Source organism: Xenopus tropicalis, chromosome 7, assembly GCF_000004195.4.
Source record: "Xenopus tropicalis strain Nigerian chromosome 7, UCB_Xtro_10.0, whole genome shotgun sequence".
NCBI classification, from domain to species: Eukaryota; Metazoa; Chordata; class Amphibia; order Anura; family Pipidae; genus Xenopus; species Xenopus tropicalis.
Window position 1 is genome coordinate 112,428,446 of NC_030683.2, and position 17,968 is coordinate 112,446,413.

Below are 17,968 nucleotides of genomic sequence, written 5' to 3' on the forward strand. Positions count from 1 at the left end.
AATAACTTTCTGCCATAAACAGCAGTCCTGACCCTATTACTGTGCCTGTTGCAAAGACAATTAAACCCAAAATGTTTATATACTCTGTTCTTATTCCGAGTGGCTGAGGTTATAGCAATGACGCCATAGGGAACACACCCTGCGCTGCAGCCTGCTGCCCAGACGCATACCCAGCAAATCTTATAGAAGTAAAGCCCACAAGTGCATTGGGTTTTCACGGTTTATTTCTAGCTGTGCTTCCCATATTCAGACAACATTACTATTGTTTCCCTTAATACCACCTTTGCACAATTCCTTGCATTCCTTCCTACTACGGTTCGGGAAAATACTGATGAGAGTTTCAATCTTTATTCAAATGGATCTGTAAGAAAGGCCGGGGCAGATTATTCCCCAACATGATGGCTAACGTCTCTTCCAGGGAGAAATAAAACCCAGTAGGAGTAGGAGGGTAGTTGGGCTAAAAAAGAAGGGGCTATTGCATTTGTCCTTCTGATAAAACAGTTTGTTCATGAAGACTGTGTTCCTCACACATGACTGGGGGGTCCAAGTCCTTGTAGGCAGATTCAGCACCGTTCGTGCCATTTATCTGTTAAAATAAGTGGTCAATGTTTTTCTTTCATTTCATGGCAATTCTATGGTATCCACGGCAATGACAAAGTCCACACATTTGAGGGGGTGGGGGGGGTTTGTTTGCTTGCTTTCAGGTCTGTGATGGCACTGTTCTCCTGCTCTGATCCACGAGCACGGTGGGGGTGGCGGATGGCACGTTAGAGTATGACACACTTTCTTTTAGAGGACTTCTTCTTCTTCCCGTTGCTGATCTTCTCTTTGTGCTTGCGGATTTCACGGACTAGGGTATAGAAGGCGTCTTCGACTCCCTTTGTTGGAAGGTGAGTCATTGAGAAGGGGGGAAATAAAGGAAAGTGGGTGAGTGGCGAATAAAGGCATTTTAACCGGATAAAGTCCTTGACACTGGGCCACAAGCAATAATAGCAAGTTTATAAGCTATCCCACAGCCTTGTCACTGCATTGTGCTAGCACTTTGTACTGGGCAGCATACAATGGGAGGGAATGTATATATCCTCGCTTCCTATACACTGCTTCATATGTACAGTAACCCCATGCTCTACATTATTAAAGGGTTTCATTGTGCGCTTCAAAGAACACTACACTTAGAAGGGAAGGACCTTTAGCTTCGCTATAGTTCTTTACTGTGGCAGGAATAACCTTGAGGCAGGGCTGAGAGCAGCGGGAGCCAAAGTTCCTTCACTTTTATTATCCTGCCATTGAGGGAAGCTGGCAGCATAGCAATCATTTCAGGTACAGAGCATTCCCATCAGAGGTTCAACCTGTGTTCTCAAGCTGCTCTTGGTGGGATGGAGTAAGCGGTTTAGCAAAAGCTGGAGGGCTGCAGGGTTAAAGATCCCTGCCCGTGGCTATTGCCACAGAAAAAAAGCTATTACATGTCATTTGGCAGTACTCTATTTACTAGGCACAGGAGGGGGGCACGTAGGCGTCCCCTATTCATCCATCAACTTGCCAGTTACTGAGCCCCAGGTTACTGCCTGCCCTATGGCCTGCATCCGCTGATGCCGAGCACCTTAAACTGTATTTTTCTTCTTAATTAGCGCATTGTGCACTTCTGCCTGGAGAAAACATAAATGACCCCAATGGCCAATTGCCTAAAGAAAAAATGTCCCATCCGGCTGTTCCGAATTTGAATTTGAAACTAAACAGCTGCAGTTTAGTGACACCCATTGGCAGTGACTCAGCCCTAGGTTGTATTCCAGCGCAACTAAAAGCATGAAGGTTAGGCAGGAGGGCCACCAGAATTCCAATTACACACTGTTAGATTGTCAGACTGGTTTGTGGATCGAAGCCCACACATGACAAACCTAAATGCAGTTGAAAAGTTCAGATTTAATATTAAATTAAAATAATTTTATTCTGCCCAAATGAGATCTCCCTGTGCTCACCCACAGGCCCTGGAGAGGAGGGGGGTCTAGATATAGATATCATGCAATATGGTAACAATTACACCGTGGGCTCACTAACTCTAATAGAAACAAGGGGGGAAGAGCCACTTACCTGTCTGGTTTTGGCCGAGGTTTCTATGAAAGGGATACCGTAGCTCTTTGCCAGTTCTTGTGCTTGCTTTGTGTCCACAGTCCGGGATGGGAGGTCACATTTGTTACCAACTAACACCATGGGAACATCATCGGAATCTTTTACTCTGTTAATCTGTTCCCTGGGGGAAATCATTAAAAGAAGACTGTTAGTTTGCTGAGGAGGTAGATAAATAGGAGATGCAATAGTAACCCGAGCTGAAATGGTGTGGCTTCGGTAGCGGTGCTGGTACCAAGATTTGCCTGTAGCAATGCTGCCTGGGTTTGGGCCCCACCAACCTTCAATTAAAAGTTCTGTTTAAAAAAACTAAAAGGAGGAGGAAAGCTATTATTAAATCTAACGTCTTTTTCTGTGGCTCCCTACTGAAACGCACCACCCGTACCCCCACCACACTGCCCTGTTTGATTTTATTAACAGGAACCTGCAGAGTAGCACCACGGTGCTGGCAGCCACCATGTGGCCTCTAAAGGGGTGTTCACCTTTAAATGAACTATTCATATGATGTATTCTAATACTACTTGCAATTGGTTTTAATGTTTGTGGTTTTTGAATTATTAATCTTTTTGTTCAGCAGCTCTTATTGTGGCATTTAACAGCTATGTGGTTGCTAGGGTTCAGTTTGAATGAGAGATTGTAGGATGTACAGGGGGGGCCTGAATAGAAACAGAAGTAATATAATGCAGCAATTACAATCAAACTGTAGCCTCACAGAGCGATAATTTTTGGCTGCTGGGTTCAGTGACCCCCATTTGAAAGCTATAGAAAAAGGCAAATAATAGAGACCATAAAAAATGAGGACCAATTGAAAAGATGCTAAGAATAGGATATTTTATAACAGACTAACAACAATTGCCAACCACAAGAATGTACAGATGAAATCAGGACCAGACTGGCTACAACAACACGTGCCTGGCCGCTAGAGAGCTAGGGACAAGACATGGCTACCAGCAAACCGACTGCTCTTACTTTGCTTTTGGTAACAACCACAGGCAAATGGGTCCGTGTGGGTGGTGTGTTTGGGGGGTGGGCCCCCCTAGGGCATGTAGGGTATATAAATGTCTTTTAGTGTCCCATTGTACTCCCTGCATCAGCCACTCATTAAGGACCCAATGAGGGAGTAAATAAAAGGAGCGGGTGATGGGCAGTCGGTACTGACATGGCTGGCCCCAGTGCTCATGTCTAACCTGTAATGATGGACATCCTCGAAGGACTTTGTGTTATTAATAGCAAAGACACAGAGAAACCCTTCTCCCGTGCGCATGTACTGATCCCTCATGGCGCTGTATTCCTCTTGTCCCGCCGTGTCCAATATATCCAGGAGGCACGTCTCCCCGTCTATCACCACCTGCTTTCTGTAGGAGTCCTGCAGCGGGGGGAAAGCATAGGAGGAACATGAGGATACGGAGGGGCTTCAAACGTTTAACAAAAAGCATTGAGGTTAGCGTATAAGTAATTTGTATATAGAGGGTCCGACTGTAACCAGATACAGTTTAAAGGGCAACTCTACCCAAAAATCTATTGTTGCCCAATGTAATTCAAAGCCACTTCCCACTATATATTGTCAGTGGTTTTAAAGTTATTTGTGAATGTTACTACTACTGAAAGCAGTGTTTGTTTATATTCATTGCACTGCTGGTTGTGACTCATGAAACAATGTTGCAGAGCCCAGCTGGAGAATAGATTCCTACAACATTGTTTCAAGAGTCAGAACCAGAGAAACAGAAAGGGGCAAATGACTGAACTCGAAGTCACCTTCTCTGGGGCACTAATATCTCCTCTCTCTCCTTTATACACATTCTAGTTAATGGTGTCGGGCTGGGTCCCTGGGATCTACCGGACCACCTACATGTACTTACACACGACTGCCCTAACCCTAGTACAGACTAAAGCTCTGCCCCGCCCCCATCAGTGGTAAAAGGCATCCAGGAGCAACACATAAAGGCACAGTAACACCATTAAGGAGGGATTAAGGAGATGATAAGCCACACAGAACCACACAGAGCAGCTCCTCTGAACCCAAAGCCCTTGCAAGCCACCTAAAGTACCACGCGGGCGCTACTGATCTGCCCATAATGCTGCAGTCTCACACTATAGTTAGGTCAGCTGACTGGCAATTTGTTGAGTTGCTATCCATACTGCATATCATTCCCACTTTGTATTAAAGGGGAAGTGTGGGCGCATTAGGAAATTCCACTAATGGTGCCGGCGTCACAGGCGTAGGACTAAATGGTGATACAGAGGAACCACTTATTGATACTGACCTCAATAGTAGGATCATATTCGTCCACAAAATGGTTCTGAATGAGCTGGATTGTGAGAGCGCTCTTCCCTACGCCTCCAGCACCGACCACCACCAGTTTGTACTCAGTCATTTCACCAGCACTGGTTCTGTAGGAGGGGAAGGAAAAGTAAGTCAGAGGGAGGAGCCAGTGGCTGGAAAGGAAACTATAACATTTGCACAATGTGCCCCAATGCACAAGTGGAGTGAGGCATCTGCACCATATACTACCCACAATGCCTCACTTGCTGCGCACCAGTACCATGCAATAGGCACACTGACATAGTGGGGGTTTATAAGATACACACATTACGTCTGTCCAGACTATAGCCAAGAAGTCACAGGAGAAGAAATACTGGTGTCCTTAGTGGACAATAGCAGCCACATGTATGCCATTATATAGGTGGAACAACAATAACGAGTGAGAGCTCTTATGCTTCTGTAGCTAGATGCCTTGATCCAATCACTAACAAGAGGGGCTAACAGGAGGTCCGTGTGTCTCCAGTTGTGGATAAAAGGGAATCCTTGGGCAAGTTGTGTGGTTTTTACACAGAGATAATAATTCAAGGCTAAATTGTTAGCTGCACAGGCTGCAGCACAAACCAAGGGGAACTTGTTCCTCACTTAGGTACTACTAGACTCTTGTTGGAAACCCAATAGCGTGCCTGAGCAGCCTCCTATAGCCTCCATAGGCAAATCACAGAGAACAGGTCAGTAAGGCAGGGGCACACACAGTGTATATTGTGCCTATGCAGATGCTTCAGTGGCTTCTCAGCACCAGTGTTTAACAATATCCCCCACATGCTACCGGAATGAGTGACGGCCTCTTGCAAACATGGCAGTTATCACAGGCGACTAAACGCTCCAAAATGGCTTTCCACCGGTGACTCCTATTATTGCCTGTGGAAAGCCAATTCGGAACGGCTAGTATGTCATTCTAAGGCACTTTATACATACTATAAACATTTATTAGGGATGCACTGAATCCAGGATTTGGTTTGGTATTTGGCTGAATGGATTCGGGGGTTTGGCCAAACCCAAAAACTAGGTTCGGTGCATCCCTACCATTTATTAAAGGTTCAGCAGTTTTAAAGTGGTGGTCCACCTTTCAATTAACTTTGTATGTTATAGAATGGCCAATTCTAAGCAATTTTTTAATTGTTATCTTTTTTTTTTCATAGTTTGTTTGAATTATTTGCCTTCTTTCTTTTTGCAGCTTTAAAATGGGGGGTCACTGAAAAAAGAAGTGAAACTCTCGTTCTGCGAGGCTACAGTTTTATTGTTACTTTTTATAACTTATTTCTCTATTCAGACCTCTCCTGTTCATTCCAGTCTCTCATGCAAATGACTCCATGGTTGCTACGGTAATTTGGACCCTAGCAACTTAATAGCTGCTGAAATTTCAAACTGAAGAGCAGCTGAACAAAAAAGTTAAACTAAGAAAAACTCCTGGAACAGTGTAGCAGCTGGAGTCAGACCCGGGGCAGAACAAGCAGAATAGGGATAAACAAACAGTTTTCATTAGAAATTACATTTACAAAAAACTGGAAATATGCAACGAATGTCTACTGGGGAGTTGCTTAGAATGGTACTTCTTTTCATTATGGTTGAGTTCCCTATAGGGCAGGGATCCCCAACCTTTTATACATGTGAGCCACATTCAAATGGAAAAAGTGTTGGGGAGTAACACAAGCATGGAAAAAGTTTTTGGGGGTGCAATAAGTGCTATAATTCGCTGTTTGATAGCTCTTATGAGGACTGGTAGCCAATAGAAGGCTCTGTTTAGCGTTACACGGGGTTTTTATGCAACCAAAACTTGCCCCCAAGCCAGAAATTCAAAAATAAGCACCTGCTTTGGGGCCCCTGGGAGCAACATCCAAGGGGTTGGGGAGCAACATGTTAATCATGAGCCACTGGTTGGGGAACCAGGTAAGGCAGGAATCACTGCACTAGAACTGCCTGGCACTGGTACAAAAAACAAATTCATATCTAATGGATAAGTTCTTAGCACCAACACTCCCATACTAATCATTTAAAGGGGCAGTATACCCCCTAAAATTGAAAGTAAACTCACATTTTACATCCTGTTGTTACAACAAATCAGCAGTCTGCTGAGAAGCCTCTGTATGAACAAACCCCTCCCTCCCCCTGGCTTTAAGAGAAGGAGAATTTCATTACACAAAGAGATTCTCAAATGACTGCTGATTTGTGGATGGAATAAAAACATAATGAGAGAACACCCGTAGTTAGTGAGAAGGACAGAGACATTCCCTCTAACCCCATCCCAGGGATTTCCAGCCTAGCACTTCCCAGCCGCTGTTGAATCGCAGCTCCCAGCATGCCTCAGTCACAAAGGCAGAAGGGGTTAATGCTTCGACAAAAGCTGAAAGTCTCATTTTGGAAAATCCCTGGGGGGTGAGCATCTGAGCGGCCCTTACCGGGCTCGTCCCGGATCCCTGTGTTTCTGGAGGCACTGTGGGCTCCTGCGGTTTCCTTTGGTTTAGCCCCCCTCAGTGCTCCCTCTGGCTTTCTGCCCGCCGGTGGATTTCCCCAATTTGCGGGGGTGGGGGGGGATTAGTCACAGCGCCTCAGGAACTCCCATTCTGTAACACTGGATCTCTCCTCCCGCAGAGCTGACACCAGACATCCGGAAGTGCCCACAGCCCAGGGCGGATAAGGCACACACAGCAGCCCAATCACAAGGAGGAGCTCCGATGCGTCTTCCTGTTGGCGGCTCCCACCAATCAACAGCTGAATCCGCATGATCGACAGGGCCTTGTCGCTTACCAGCCAGTGCAAGGCCTTCGATTTGTGGGCGGAGCCTGACGTCATGAGTGAATTTAAAAACAAGAATAGGCATTGTCGGGAAGCTTGAACAAAACACTAGTACTGCGGGGAGAGCGCTGGGTAATTGCCCCGTATTGTCACGCCCAACTTCATGGCTGGGTTAGGGTAGGGCTTTCGGGAACTAAAGCAGCAGATGGGATTGGGTGTGTATGGTCGTAAGCGATGTGCCAATGTGCAGCGGGCTTTAAGGTGCTTGTGAATGTAATTGCAGTGGAAAGCAGTGTTTAGCTGGCTGCTCGTATTGCTTCAGTAAGTTCCCCTACAGGCCTGGAACCGGCTGGCTTCTGCTACAGTGTTTCTGGAGTCGGAACCAGCAGTGCAGAGAATATAAACAGACCAATACTTTTTCTAGTTGCGATGATATTTACTAATAACTGAAAATTATAGTAATTTTAAGAAAGTTGCTTAGAACTGGCGTTTTCTTTCATTAAGCAAAAACTAACTGTGTGAGCCCAGTTCTGATATGTAATGTAATTGTATATTGGGCCAATTGTGCTATTTACACCCTGACCCGCACTCACAGCCTTGTTCCGTCTCACTTCTCAGCTGATAGAGCTGCAGGTCTAGAACTCTGCTTGTAGGAGGTAAGGGTGTGCTGGGTGAACTTTATTTGTTGTATAGGTCTATATCTCTCCCCAGTGCATCTACAGAACCAGTATATAGAGCTACAGGGGGTGCTAGTGCTGGGATAGGGATATAACTGGGGTATATAGTGCTATAGGGGGTGCTAGTGCTGGGATAGGGATATAACTGGGGTATATAGTGCTATAGGGGGCGCTAGTGCTGGGATAGGGATATAACTGTGGTATATAGTGCTATAGGGGGCGCTAGTGCTGGGATAGGGATATAACTGGGGTATATAGTGCTATAGGGGGCGCTGGTGCTGGGATAGGGATATAACTGGGGAATATAGAGCTATAGGGGGTGCTAGTGCTGGGATAGGGATATAACTGGGGTGTATAGTGCTATAGGGGGTGCTAGTGCTGGGATAGGGATATAACTGGGGTATATAGAGCTATAGGGGGTGCTAGTGCTGGGATAGGGATATAACTGGGGTGTATAGTGCTATAGGGGGTGCTAGTGCTGGGATAGGGATATAACTGTGGTATATAGTGCTATAGGGGGCGCTAGTGCTGGGATAGGGATATAACTGGGGTATATAGAGCTATAGGGGGCGCTAGTGCTGGGATAGGGATATAACTGGGGTGTATAGTGCTATAGGGGGCGCTAGTGCTGGGATAGGGATATAACTGGGGGTATATAGTGCTATAGGGGGTGCTAGTGCTGGGATAGGGATATAACTGGGGGTATATAGTGCTATAGGGGGTGCTAGTGCTGGGATAGGGATATAACTGGGGGTATATAGTGCTATAGGGGGCGCTAGTGCTGGGATAGGGATATAACTGGGGGTATATAGTGCTATAGGGGGGTGCTAGTGCTGGGATAGGGATATAACTGTGGTATATAGTGCTATAGGGGGCGCTAGTGCTGGGATAGGGATATAACTGGGGGTATATAGTGCTATAGGGGGTGCTAGTGCTGGGATAGGGATATAACTGGGGGTATATAGTGCTATAGGGGGCGCTCGTGCTGGGATAGGGATATAACTGGGGGTATATAGTGCTATAGGGGGTGCTAGTGCTGGGATAGGGATATAACGGGTATATAATGCTATAGGGGGTGCTAGTGCTGGGATAGGGATATAACTGGGGTATATAGTGCTATAGGGGGTGCTAGTGCCGGGATAGGGATATAACTGGGGTATATAGTGCTATAGGGGGGCGCTAGTGCCGGGATAGGGATATAACTGGGGGTATATAGTGCTATAGGGGGTGCTAGTGCTGGGATAGGGATATAACTGGGGGTATATAGTGCTATAGGGGGTGCTAGTGCTGGGATAGGGATATAACTGGGGTATATAGTGCTATAGGGGGCGCTAGTGCTGGGATATAACTGGGGTATATAGTGCTATAGGGGGTGCTAGTGCTGGGATAGGGATATAACTGGGGTATATAGTGCTATAGGGGGCGCTAGTGCTGGGATAGGGATATAACTGGGGTATATAGTGCTATAGGGGGCGCTAGTGCTGGGATAGGGATATAACTGGGGTATATAGTGCTATAGGGGGCGCTAGTGCCGGGATAGGGATATAACTGGGGTATATAGTGCTATAGGGGGCGCTAGTGCTGGGATATAACTGGGGTATATAGTGCTATGGGGGTGCTAGTGCTGGGATAGGGATATAACTGGGGTATATAGTGCTATAGGGGGCGCTAGTGCTGGGATAGGGATATAACTGGGGTATATAGTGCTATAGGGGTTCTAGTGCCGGGATAGGGATATAACTGGGGTATATAGTGCTATAGGGGGCGCTAGTGCCGGGATAGGGATATAACTGGGGTGTATAGTGCTATAGGGGCGCTAGTGCTGGGATAGGGATATAACTGGGGTGTATAGTGCTATAGGGGGCGCTAGTGCCGGGATAAGGATATAACTGGGGGTATATAGTGCTATAGGGGGCGCTAGTGCCGGGATAGGGATATAACTGGGGTATATAGTGCTATAGGGGGCGCTAGTGCCGGGATAGGGATATAACTGGGGTTGCCACCTTTTCTGGAAAGCAATACCGGCCTTCCTATATTATATATACAGGCTGCTGGAGGCAGAAGCCATAAGGTCATGGCGGAAGGGAGGACTCCAAACCCACCCACAAGAATTGTGCGATGGTCACAGGTTCGGGCCGGCCTGCACATCACTACACTCCTCATATGAGGACAAGGCAATGTCCTGTGGGATTATATCATTGCCCACAGTAACGAGTTGTCTCTAGCGATCCTGCTCTGATTCCCTGTGGCAACAACTTGTGACCCTCATAATGTCAGTCTACAACAAACCAAAAGTTAATTTAAAGGGGAACTGAATGTTTAAATAACTCTACTGAACTTATTAGTGGCAGTGCACGTATAGTTGAAGTAGCTCACCCCCAGTAATCCCTTTGGTGCTTTGATATATCAGTAAGGGCACTATTTATAGTGTTAGGCAGTAAATAAAACCCTTAAGGCTGTTTCTGTGACGTCAGCCCACACTGAGTAATGTTGGGATTTGTTCACCGTTTCATATTTTATTCTCATGATCCAGCTGATCCGGCTCTAATTAATGTTGGGCTCTAATTAATGTTGGGCTCTAATTAATGTTGGGCTCTAATTAATGTTGGCTCACACCCTCCCCTGGCACAGCGCTCCTTGTCCCTGAGGTTGAACTCACTGGCACTGGGAACTCGTATACAGACGCACACATAGGGACTTTCTACTTCCACTTGGGTGTAAGTGGCCTGTGTATTCCAGTAAGTGACCAACACAGCCAAGAAAACACACAGATGGGTCTGGGAGTCATAATGGACCCTGGCATTTCAAGTACACAACAGTCCCCCGTGAGCCCAATAAATAGTGACTATGGCATCTTACAGCAGCCCCTTTGGCATTTGCCTGAACCCACAGATTGCCAGTCCATGCCTGATGCTGCAGCGTCTGGCATGCACAGAAGCTTAGAGACATGCCATGCTCAGTTGCAAAGAGGATTGGACTGGCCCATTGGTGTACTGGGAAAAAACCCGGTAGGCCCTGGTCCTGTTGGGCCCCACCTGCAGACTGGTGGCGTGCTAGGGGGCCGGAATGCACTGTATACTTATATACTCTATATTAACTGTGCTGGCAGGGAAGGGCAAGGGCATACGGAGCGTGTTTAGATCCACTTCCCTGTGCTGCTCCATCTGCCTACACTGAAAACCACAGTATCACCTCAGTGCAAGCACGCAGCGGAGTGGAGCGTAGGTCGGCCCATAAATGCCTGCTTTCACGGAGCAGCGTAGGGAAGGGGATCTGTTCCTCTCAACCTGATGACAAAATGCATTGCCAAGAGAAGTGTGTGCAAGCCCTAACATAGAGAGCAAGGGAAGACGCTCATATTGTCATTACAGAGGGAAAAACCCAATCAAATCGTCTCCCTAGTGGCACCACAGAACCGTAAGAGAACCATGTCAGGCTGTTCCAGTATTTATGGGAAGTGCCTGCGCTGACCCGAGGTTGTTAGCGCAAGTCCCAAGAACTTCCCATCTCTATACAGACAATGCACACTAATTCAGTTGGACATAAGGATCAGGTTGTATTGTTGGGTCACAGTGTGAATGGCAGAAAAAAGAAACAAAAAAAACCATAGCACAACCCTAAAGACAAGAGCTTCATTAGTCCCAGGCACTCAGCCATCTGCGGTCAGCTCCTTCCTCTATTCCCACCCATCTCCACCTCCTCCCATAATAGAAAGGGGCCTATTATCTCCTGCACCATATCATAATAATAATGTGCTCTTCTCTGATTTAGATCCAGGCAGAGTGAAGGGGGATTCATAAAGAATTTGTTCCATTTCCGCCTCCACTTTTACTTGAATGAGTTCTTCAGCGATGGGAACAGGAATCATTTAACCAATTAAAGGGGCAATAGAACTGATACGATTTCAGCACAAAACAGGCAAATATGATTACTGCTAAACTATGTTTGTATATGTCTAGCAAAGCGAGCAGTGAGGAAGAAGATAAATGAGCTTTTTGGCAAAAAATATTACAGGGCCGGGTTGGAGCTGCAGAGTGCCATTGAGCCCTATGGGAGGCTTTCCTTGGGCCGGGTTGGAGCTGCAGAGTGCCATTGAGCCCTATGGGAGACTTTCCTTGGGCCGGGTTGGAGCTGCAGAGTGCCATTGAGCCCTATGGGAGGCTTTCCTTGGGCCGGGTTGGAGCTGCAGAGTGCCATTGAGCCCTATTGGAGGCTTTCCTTGGGCCAGGTTGGAGCTGCAGAGTGCCATTGAGCCCTATGGGAGACTTTCCTTGGGCCGGGTTGGAGCTGCAGAGTGCCATTGAGCCCTATGGGAGACTTTCCTTGGGCCGGGTTGGAGCTGCAGAGTGCCATTGAGCCCTATGGGAGACTTTCCTTGGGCCGGGTTGGAGCTGCAGAGTGCCATTGAGCCCTATGGGAGACTTTCCTTGGGCCAGGTTGGAGCTGCAGAGTGCCATTGAGCCCTATGGGAGACTTTCCTTGGGCCGGGTTGGAGCTGCAGAGTGCCATTGAGCCCTATGGGAGACTTTCCTTGGGCCGGGTTGGAGCTGCAGAGTGCCATTGAGCCCTATGGGAGACTTTCCTTGGGCCGGGTTGGAGCTGCAGAGTGCCATTGAGCCCTATGGGAGGCTTCCAAAATCATGTACAGAAGGATCAAAGTCAGAAAGGTTTTCCTGCATTTTACGATCGTTCAGATACGAATATTTTGTGACTTTCAGATCGCCAATACGATATTATGGTGACTAATACGATTTTTTCGTAAGAATTTTCGTGATATTTGCGATCTTCAGAAATTATTGTATCCAATCCGAATTTTTCCCATTCGGGATTCAAACTCGTGTTTTAATGAATCAGCCCCTTAGGGTGCAATTGAAGTTTCTAGAGGGATTCTATTAAATGAAATCATGTCTGCAAATGAAGTGACACATATACACTGCATTAAATGATTCAGCTAACTGAGATCAGAGATATTGATTTACTAAGTGCTGGGTGAGTCAGGCACAATAGACTTCCACTAACTCTGAGCCAAGGTCGTACCATAGTTACAGTCTGGGGAGCCTAGCTCTACAGCTTGGTGTTGGCCAATTGCTCTGGTCTATGCCTGTTCACAGTATGCATATATTATATCCTCATGATATTGTCTGTAGGGACCCTAAGATTTAAGTCCCCTTTAGGCAGGCATTCCAGCAAGTGACCTAGATGTGGACACCTAAAGGTGGTCCTAATAACGTGCTTACTATAACTATTCTTTCCAGGTTAAAGAGAGCTTCCCCTGCAGTTCAGGAGTAACCACTAGGTGGAGGTGTTCTACAATATAAAAGGTCTTCTTCATGAGATTTCACCTCACTAAGAGGTATCTACAGGAGCTAGTTTAGATATTCAGTTAGATATGTTATAGTCACTCTAGGAGTGAAAGGACAGACAGGGTTAGTTGGGCAGTTTTAGGCTCCTCCGAGGAGATTAGTGAGGTTATTACCTTCCGGTATTACTGGCTGTAGTTCAGGTAAATTTAGCGGCAAGCTCAGGTCACAGCATATTCCCAAAGGGGAGATTATTTGGAGTAAGAGACGTTCCTGGTTTGGATATCAGGGAGAGATACCTGTGTTAGCATATAATACTACTGAATGCTGTTTGTTTAGATGAAATAAAGAAGTTTTGTTTGGTTTATTAGCAATCTCAAGTCTCTTGGTCATTCCTCCCCAGGCAGATCTCCAGTTACCAGGTAAACACTCACTAAGGGGCAGCAAGGTCCCGGGAGTTTCCATTCAGGAGGCCTACATAATTGTGCATAGCTCCAACAACACACGTGCGTAAATACTTCCAGCCAACACTCACGGGTATGCTACATGTCAATGGGATGTACTATTCAGTTTAGTACAAAGCGCCACTTACCTTATATCCTCTGCCGGAATTTCCCTGCGCTGAAGGCCAGGGGTCCGGCAAAAGCCTCAGACGCTGCTTCAGAGTCAGGCAGCTAACAGGCAGGCAGGCTGGGAGCAAAGCAGGCCACCCCTGTGTATGTGCCGCCCTAGGCCTGGGCCTTTGTGGCCTCGCCACAAATCCGGGCCTGATTACGTCTCATATGGGACATTTAAGGAGCAATATGTTGAAATGATGATCATATAGGGAACTGTGTGGTGCCCTTGGGCAGACTGGGATCCCTTGGTGATCAACATATGGCCTGCAGGACTCCTGAATTTTATATATAGAGCCATATCATTTATTTATTCAGTGTTTACAACAATATATTAAATAATAAGGATTTTTCATCACCCAAGATCCAAAATTGGGTCCTCGTGCTTCACCATCCCCTTTTATATATATATATATATATATATATATATATAGATATCTTCCAAAATAATAAAGAAATTAATTTGCATTATTCATATTTAAACAATTCTCTGGTCACAAAGCTTCAAATTTCATTGAGATCCCTGAAAAAACAACAAAGAAATGCAAAAGTCAAAGTTGCACCACTCAGTAGGCTTGGCTTATAGGGCGTGACCGAAAGCTGATCAGTGCTCTTTGTGGGTGATATTGAGGGGTAGATGGATGACAAATCCAAGGGTGTATGGAAGTTTGGGTGAAACTGTGGGGGCTTATATTATCTTCACTCTTGTACCCCCAGGTTGGTACAATAAACCCTACGGATATAGTGTAGATTTTCTAACCTAATCCAACTGAAAGGTAGAATATTATATAATAAAACGAGCTCAGAATGTGCCATTTCCTATATAAATGAAGATGAAGCTGCTGCTAATAAGACCCATGCATTTTTCCCTTCAGGGCCACAGAACAGGGGGGTGGATGGGGTCCGACCTACAATTCCCTGCATCGCACCATCGTATTGTTATGAGCCAGGGCTGGGAGAATACATGTCCAACAGCGGCAATAGATCTCTGCTATTGTGGGCAACAAACCACTCCGAAAAGGCTTTCCACCGACAACAATAGGAGCCGCCAATGAAAAGCCCTTCTCATCGCTTCAGTAATCCAAAGTTGCATGAAGTTTCCTCCTGCCGGCAACTTTGCGCAACTTCAGAAAACAAAGCAGTGGGGGTGACTGAACCACTCCATGGGTTCTTACCCTTAAAAGTACTAAACCCCCTACATAACGTGGGAAGGAGTAACAGTGATGGTTGGGCTATGCCGGTGCCTTGTCATTAGGATGATAGCTATACACTTCCCTTCAGGGTTAATGCAGGCTGTGGGTTTTGTGTTTGACCTCATGTTTTGTTCAACAGCAACGATTATCAACTTTGCTAAAATTACATGGGTAATTATGTTCTTAATCTGTGTTTTTTCCTCCTTTTACATGCTCACAGGAGGGTTTTAATTGAACAAAGTGCCCTCTCGTCGAAGGGAAGCGTCATTAGAATAAAGAATCTTAATGGAGAGATGGATTCCAATTAACTCTCTTCCTCATCCTCGTGCTGCTCTTTGAGCCCCCATTACAGCCCAGCTAGAGCTTTTAACAGGGACAAAGCTGACGATCAAGGCCAAGGGAACACTAAGCCGTAGCTTCTTCTGCCCCCTGACCTCTCTTTTCCAAGTACTTGGCCAGAAGCGCGCAGAAAAAATGTTTCCTGAGATGAGACAATTTTCGTCTTTTTACGTAAATCAGATTTAAGTGCATTAAACTTTATCAACCTGACATTAAGTGGTTTCCATTATGTTAAGTAACTTGCTAAGTTAAAGGTTCGTTTAAAAAGTTATATATTACAGAGAAGTCAGGGATTTTTGAGTAAAATATTTTATTTTCGTTTTTTTTTTAAAAGGAACTTCGTGGCTGGGAACGTGAGTGGGTGCGGTTAAGGAGGAGTGGTCAAAAAGTAGGTGTGGCCTAAAGACAAATTTGCTTGGCAACCCTGAGGGGGCCAAGGTGTCCCTGGATTTCATGCTGAAAATACAGTAACCTTATGGGGGGCATTTACTATTGCTCAATTTCATTTGTTCAGTTTTTTGAAGGCGCTAACCCGACCTTGTGGCAGATAAATCATGATTTTTTTTGGAGATTTTATGCAAAACCACTACAAATCAAAATGAAAAAATATGCCAACTAAACCTGTCAAGATCATGTAGAAGTCAAGGGCAGATGTCTCTCTTTGTAAGTGACTCATGGGACAAAGGCTGGTAAGAAACACTACAATGTTGGCTTCCACTGCTCAAATGGAACATTCTAGCATAATAAAGATAGTACAGAGATTGGCAAGCACGTTTAGGGCTCTGGCACAGACTCGCAAGTCTTTTTCAGTGATTTCGGGAAATTGCACCGCTGCGTGTGCCATCCCGCCGGCGACTTACATGTTCGCCGGTGGGATGGCAGGTCATGGCAACTCGGGGGGATTAGTCGCCCGTGACAAGGGAGATTTGTCGCGGGCGACTAATCTCCCCATGTGCCAGAGCCCTTATAAATGGAATACAGGATCTAGAAGGGTACTGAAATGGGACTGAGGGTGAAGACACACGGAGCTACTAGTAGCAGCTTTTGTCACGGCTAAAAAAACAAATTATCTCTACGTGTGTTTTAGCAGAGGCAGTTCTCAGTATTGTCTATGACAGGGGATTTTCTGGCGTTTAGTAGCCGTGACAAGTAGCTGCTACTAGTAGCTCTGTGTGTCTTCACCCTAAGGGTGAAGACACACTGGGCTACTAGTAGCAGCTACTTTTTCAAGACTGCTTAACGTCAGAAAATCCCCTGTCATAGACAATACTGAGAATTGCCTCTGCTAAAACACACGTAGAGACAATTATCAGTAAATGATCAGCATTGTCTGTTTTAGTAGCCACGACAAGTAGCTGCTACTAGTAGCTTCGTGTGTCTTCACCCTAATGCAGCCTAGTACTAATCACTTTAGCTGCTTCCAACAAAATCTGTTATTTGTGGATTTAGGATGAGAAATATCTGTGCGTACTAACCTCTTATTGTTTATTCTGTGCTGTTATTCTTTAGGCTCTTCTTGTTGGATATGTGTTCAGATTAAACTACACTATAGATGGCTCCCCCTCAATGTGAATCTTTAGAAATCTTTCCTTTGCAAAGTGAGAAATAGAAAACCCAGCCAATTATGGGAGAATCACCAATGGCAGACATGAATTAAATTGTCTTCCCTGTGAAATGTGTCACTCACGCGCTACTTTGCATCCCTCTCTGGATCTATTGCCATCCCAGATAGTAAATCATTGCATTGGTTCCACATCATTGACTGCTAATATACAAGATTTTAAAGCGGGGCAGTGTGCCTTTTATTGAAAGATACAAAAGAGGCAGGTTTATGTGACATGATGATGATGTGCTAGAGGAGTGATGGTGCCTTGTACAAGAATGCGACGCAGAGAAATGTAGAAGGTTGGGTTATGCGCTTTTCTGGTCCAACAAACTTTGACACAGGAGGGTTTATACATGGCTGTAATGCCCTTATCAGCAGATGAAAAAACAGTAGGAACAACCTGTCTCAGACTGGCCCACCAGGATACCAGGAAAACCTGGGCCCAGGTGTCAGGAGGCCCTCTTGCTTCTAACTATTTAGCTTATTTCATGGTCATTCCCTATTTCTGTATGGGAACATGGAAGCTTGATGGATGGAAGAATAGAGTATAGTAAGTAGGGAAAAGAGACTAGGATAATAGAGAGTTTGAGGGAGGAGAGGAGGAATTAAAGTTTTGAGAGTGGGCCCATGGTCCAAGGTTTTCTGGAGGGCCCCTGCCATCTTAGTCCGACACTGGGCACAACTGGTGTGTTTCCTACTATAATTTATTTCAATAAGCTGCTGAGTAGCCATAGGGCAGCCATTCAGCCAAAAAGAGAAAAAATGGCACAGGTTACGTAGCAGATTACAGAAAAACTTTCAGTTTTTTGGTGCTATGGTGGCCATACACGTTGAGATCCACCTAAGGTGGGCAATATCGGGTTAATTTGATTGTATGGCCCTAGGCATAGGATGGGCATAGGAGCTGTCGGAGCGAGGACTGCATTAATGAGCCGATCAATGCGCTTTCCTGTTACAGTTCAGTTTTTCACTCTACTGCACATACACGCTTGGCGCAAAGAAAGAAGCTTTCAAATAGGGGTCACTGACCCCATCTCTTGCTACTTTTTATTACTACTT

At 45.7% G+C, this 17,968-nt stretch overlaps 1 protein-coding gene across 1 annotated transcript; it reads right to left on the reverse strand.

The window, feature by feature from the left end:
* Positions 1-206: 206 nt before the first annotated feature.
* kras (Kirsten rat sarcoma viral oncogene homolog) lies at positions 207-7,033 on the reverse strand. The gene is given in 5 exon segments (NM_001008033.1): positions 207-878; positions 2,089-2,248; positions 3,312-3,490; positions 4,389-4,515; positions 6,844-7,033. Coding segments are annotated over 4 exon segments (561 nt in total). The 5' UTR covers positions 4,500-4,515; positions 6,844-7,033; the 3' UTR covers positions 207-767.
* Positions 7,034-17,968: the final 10,935 nt, after the last annotated feature.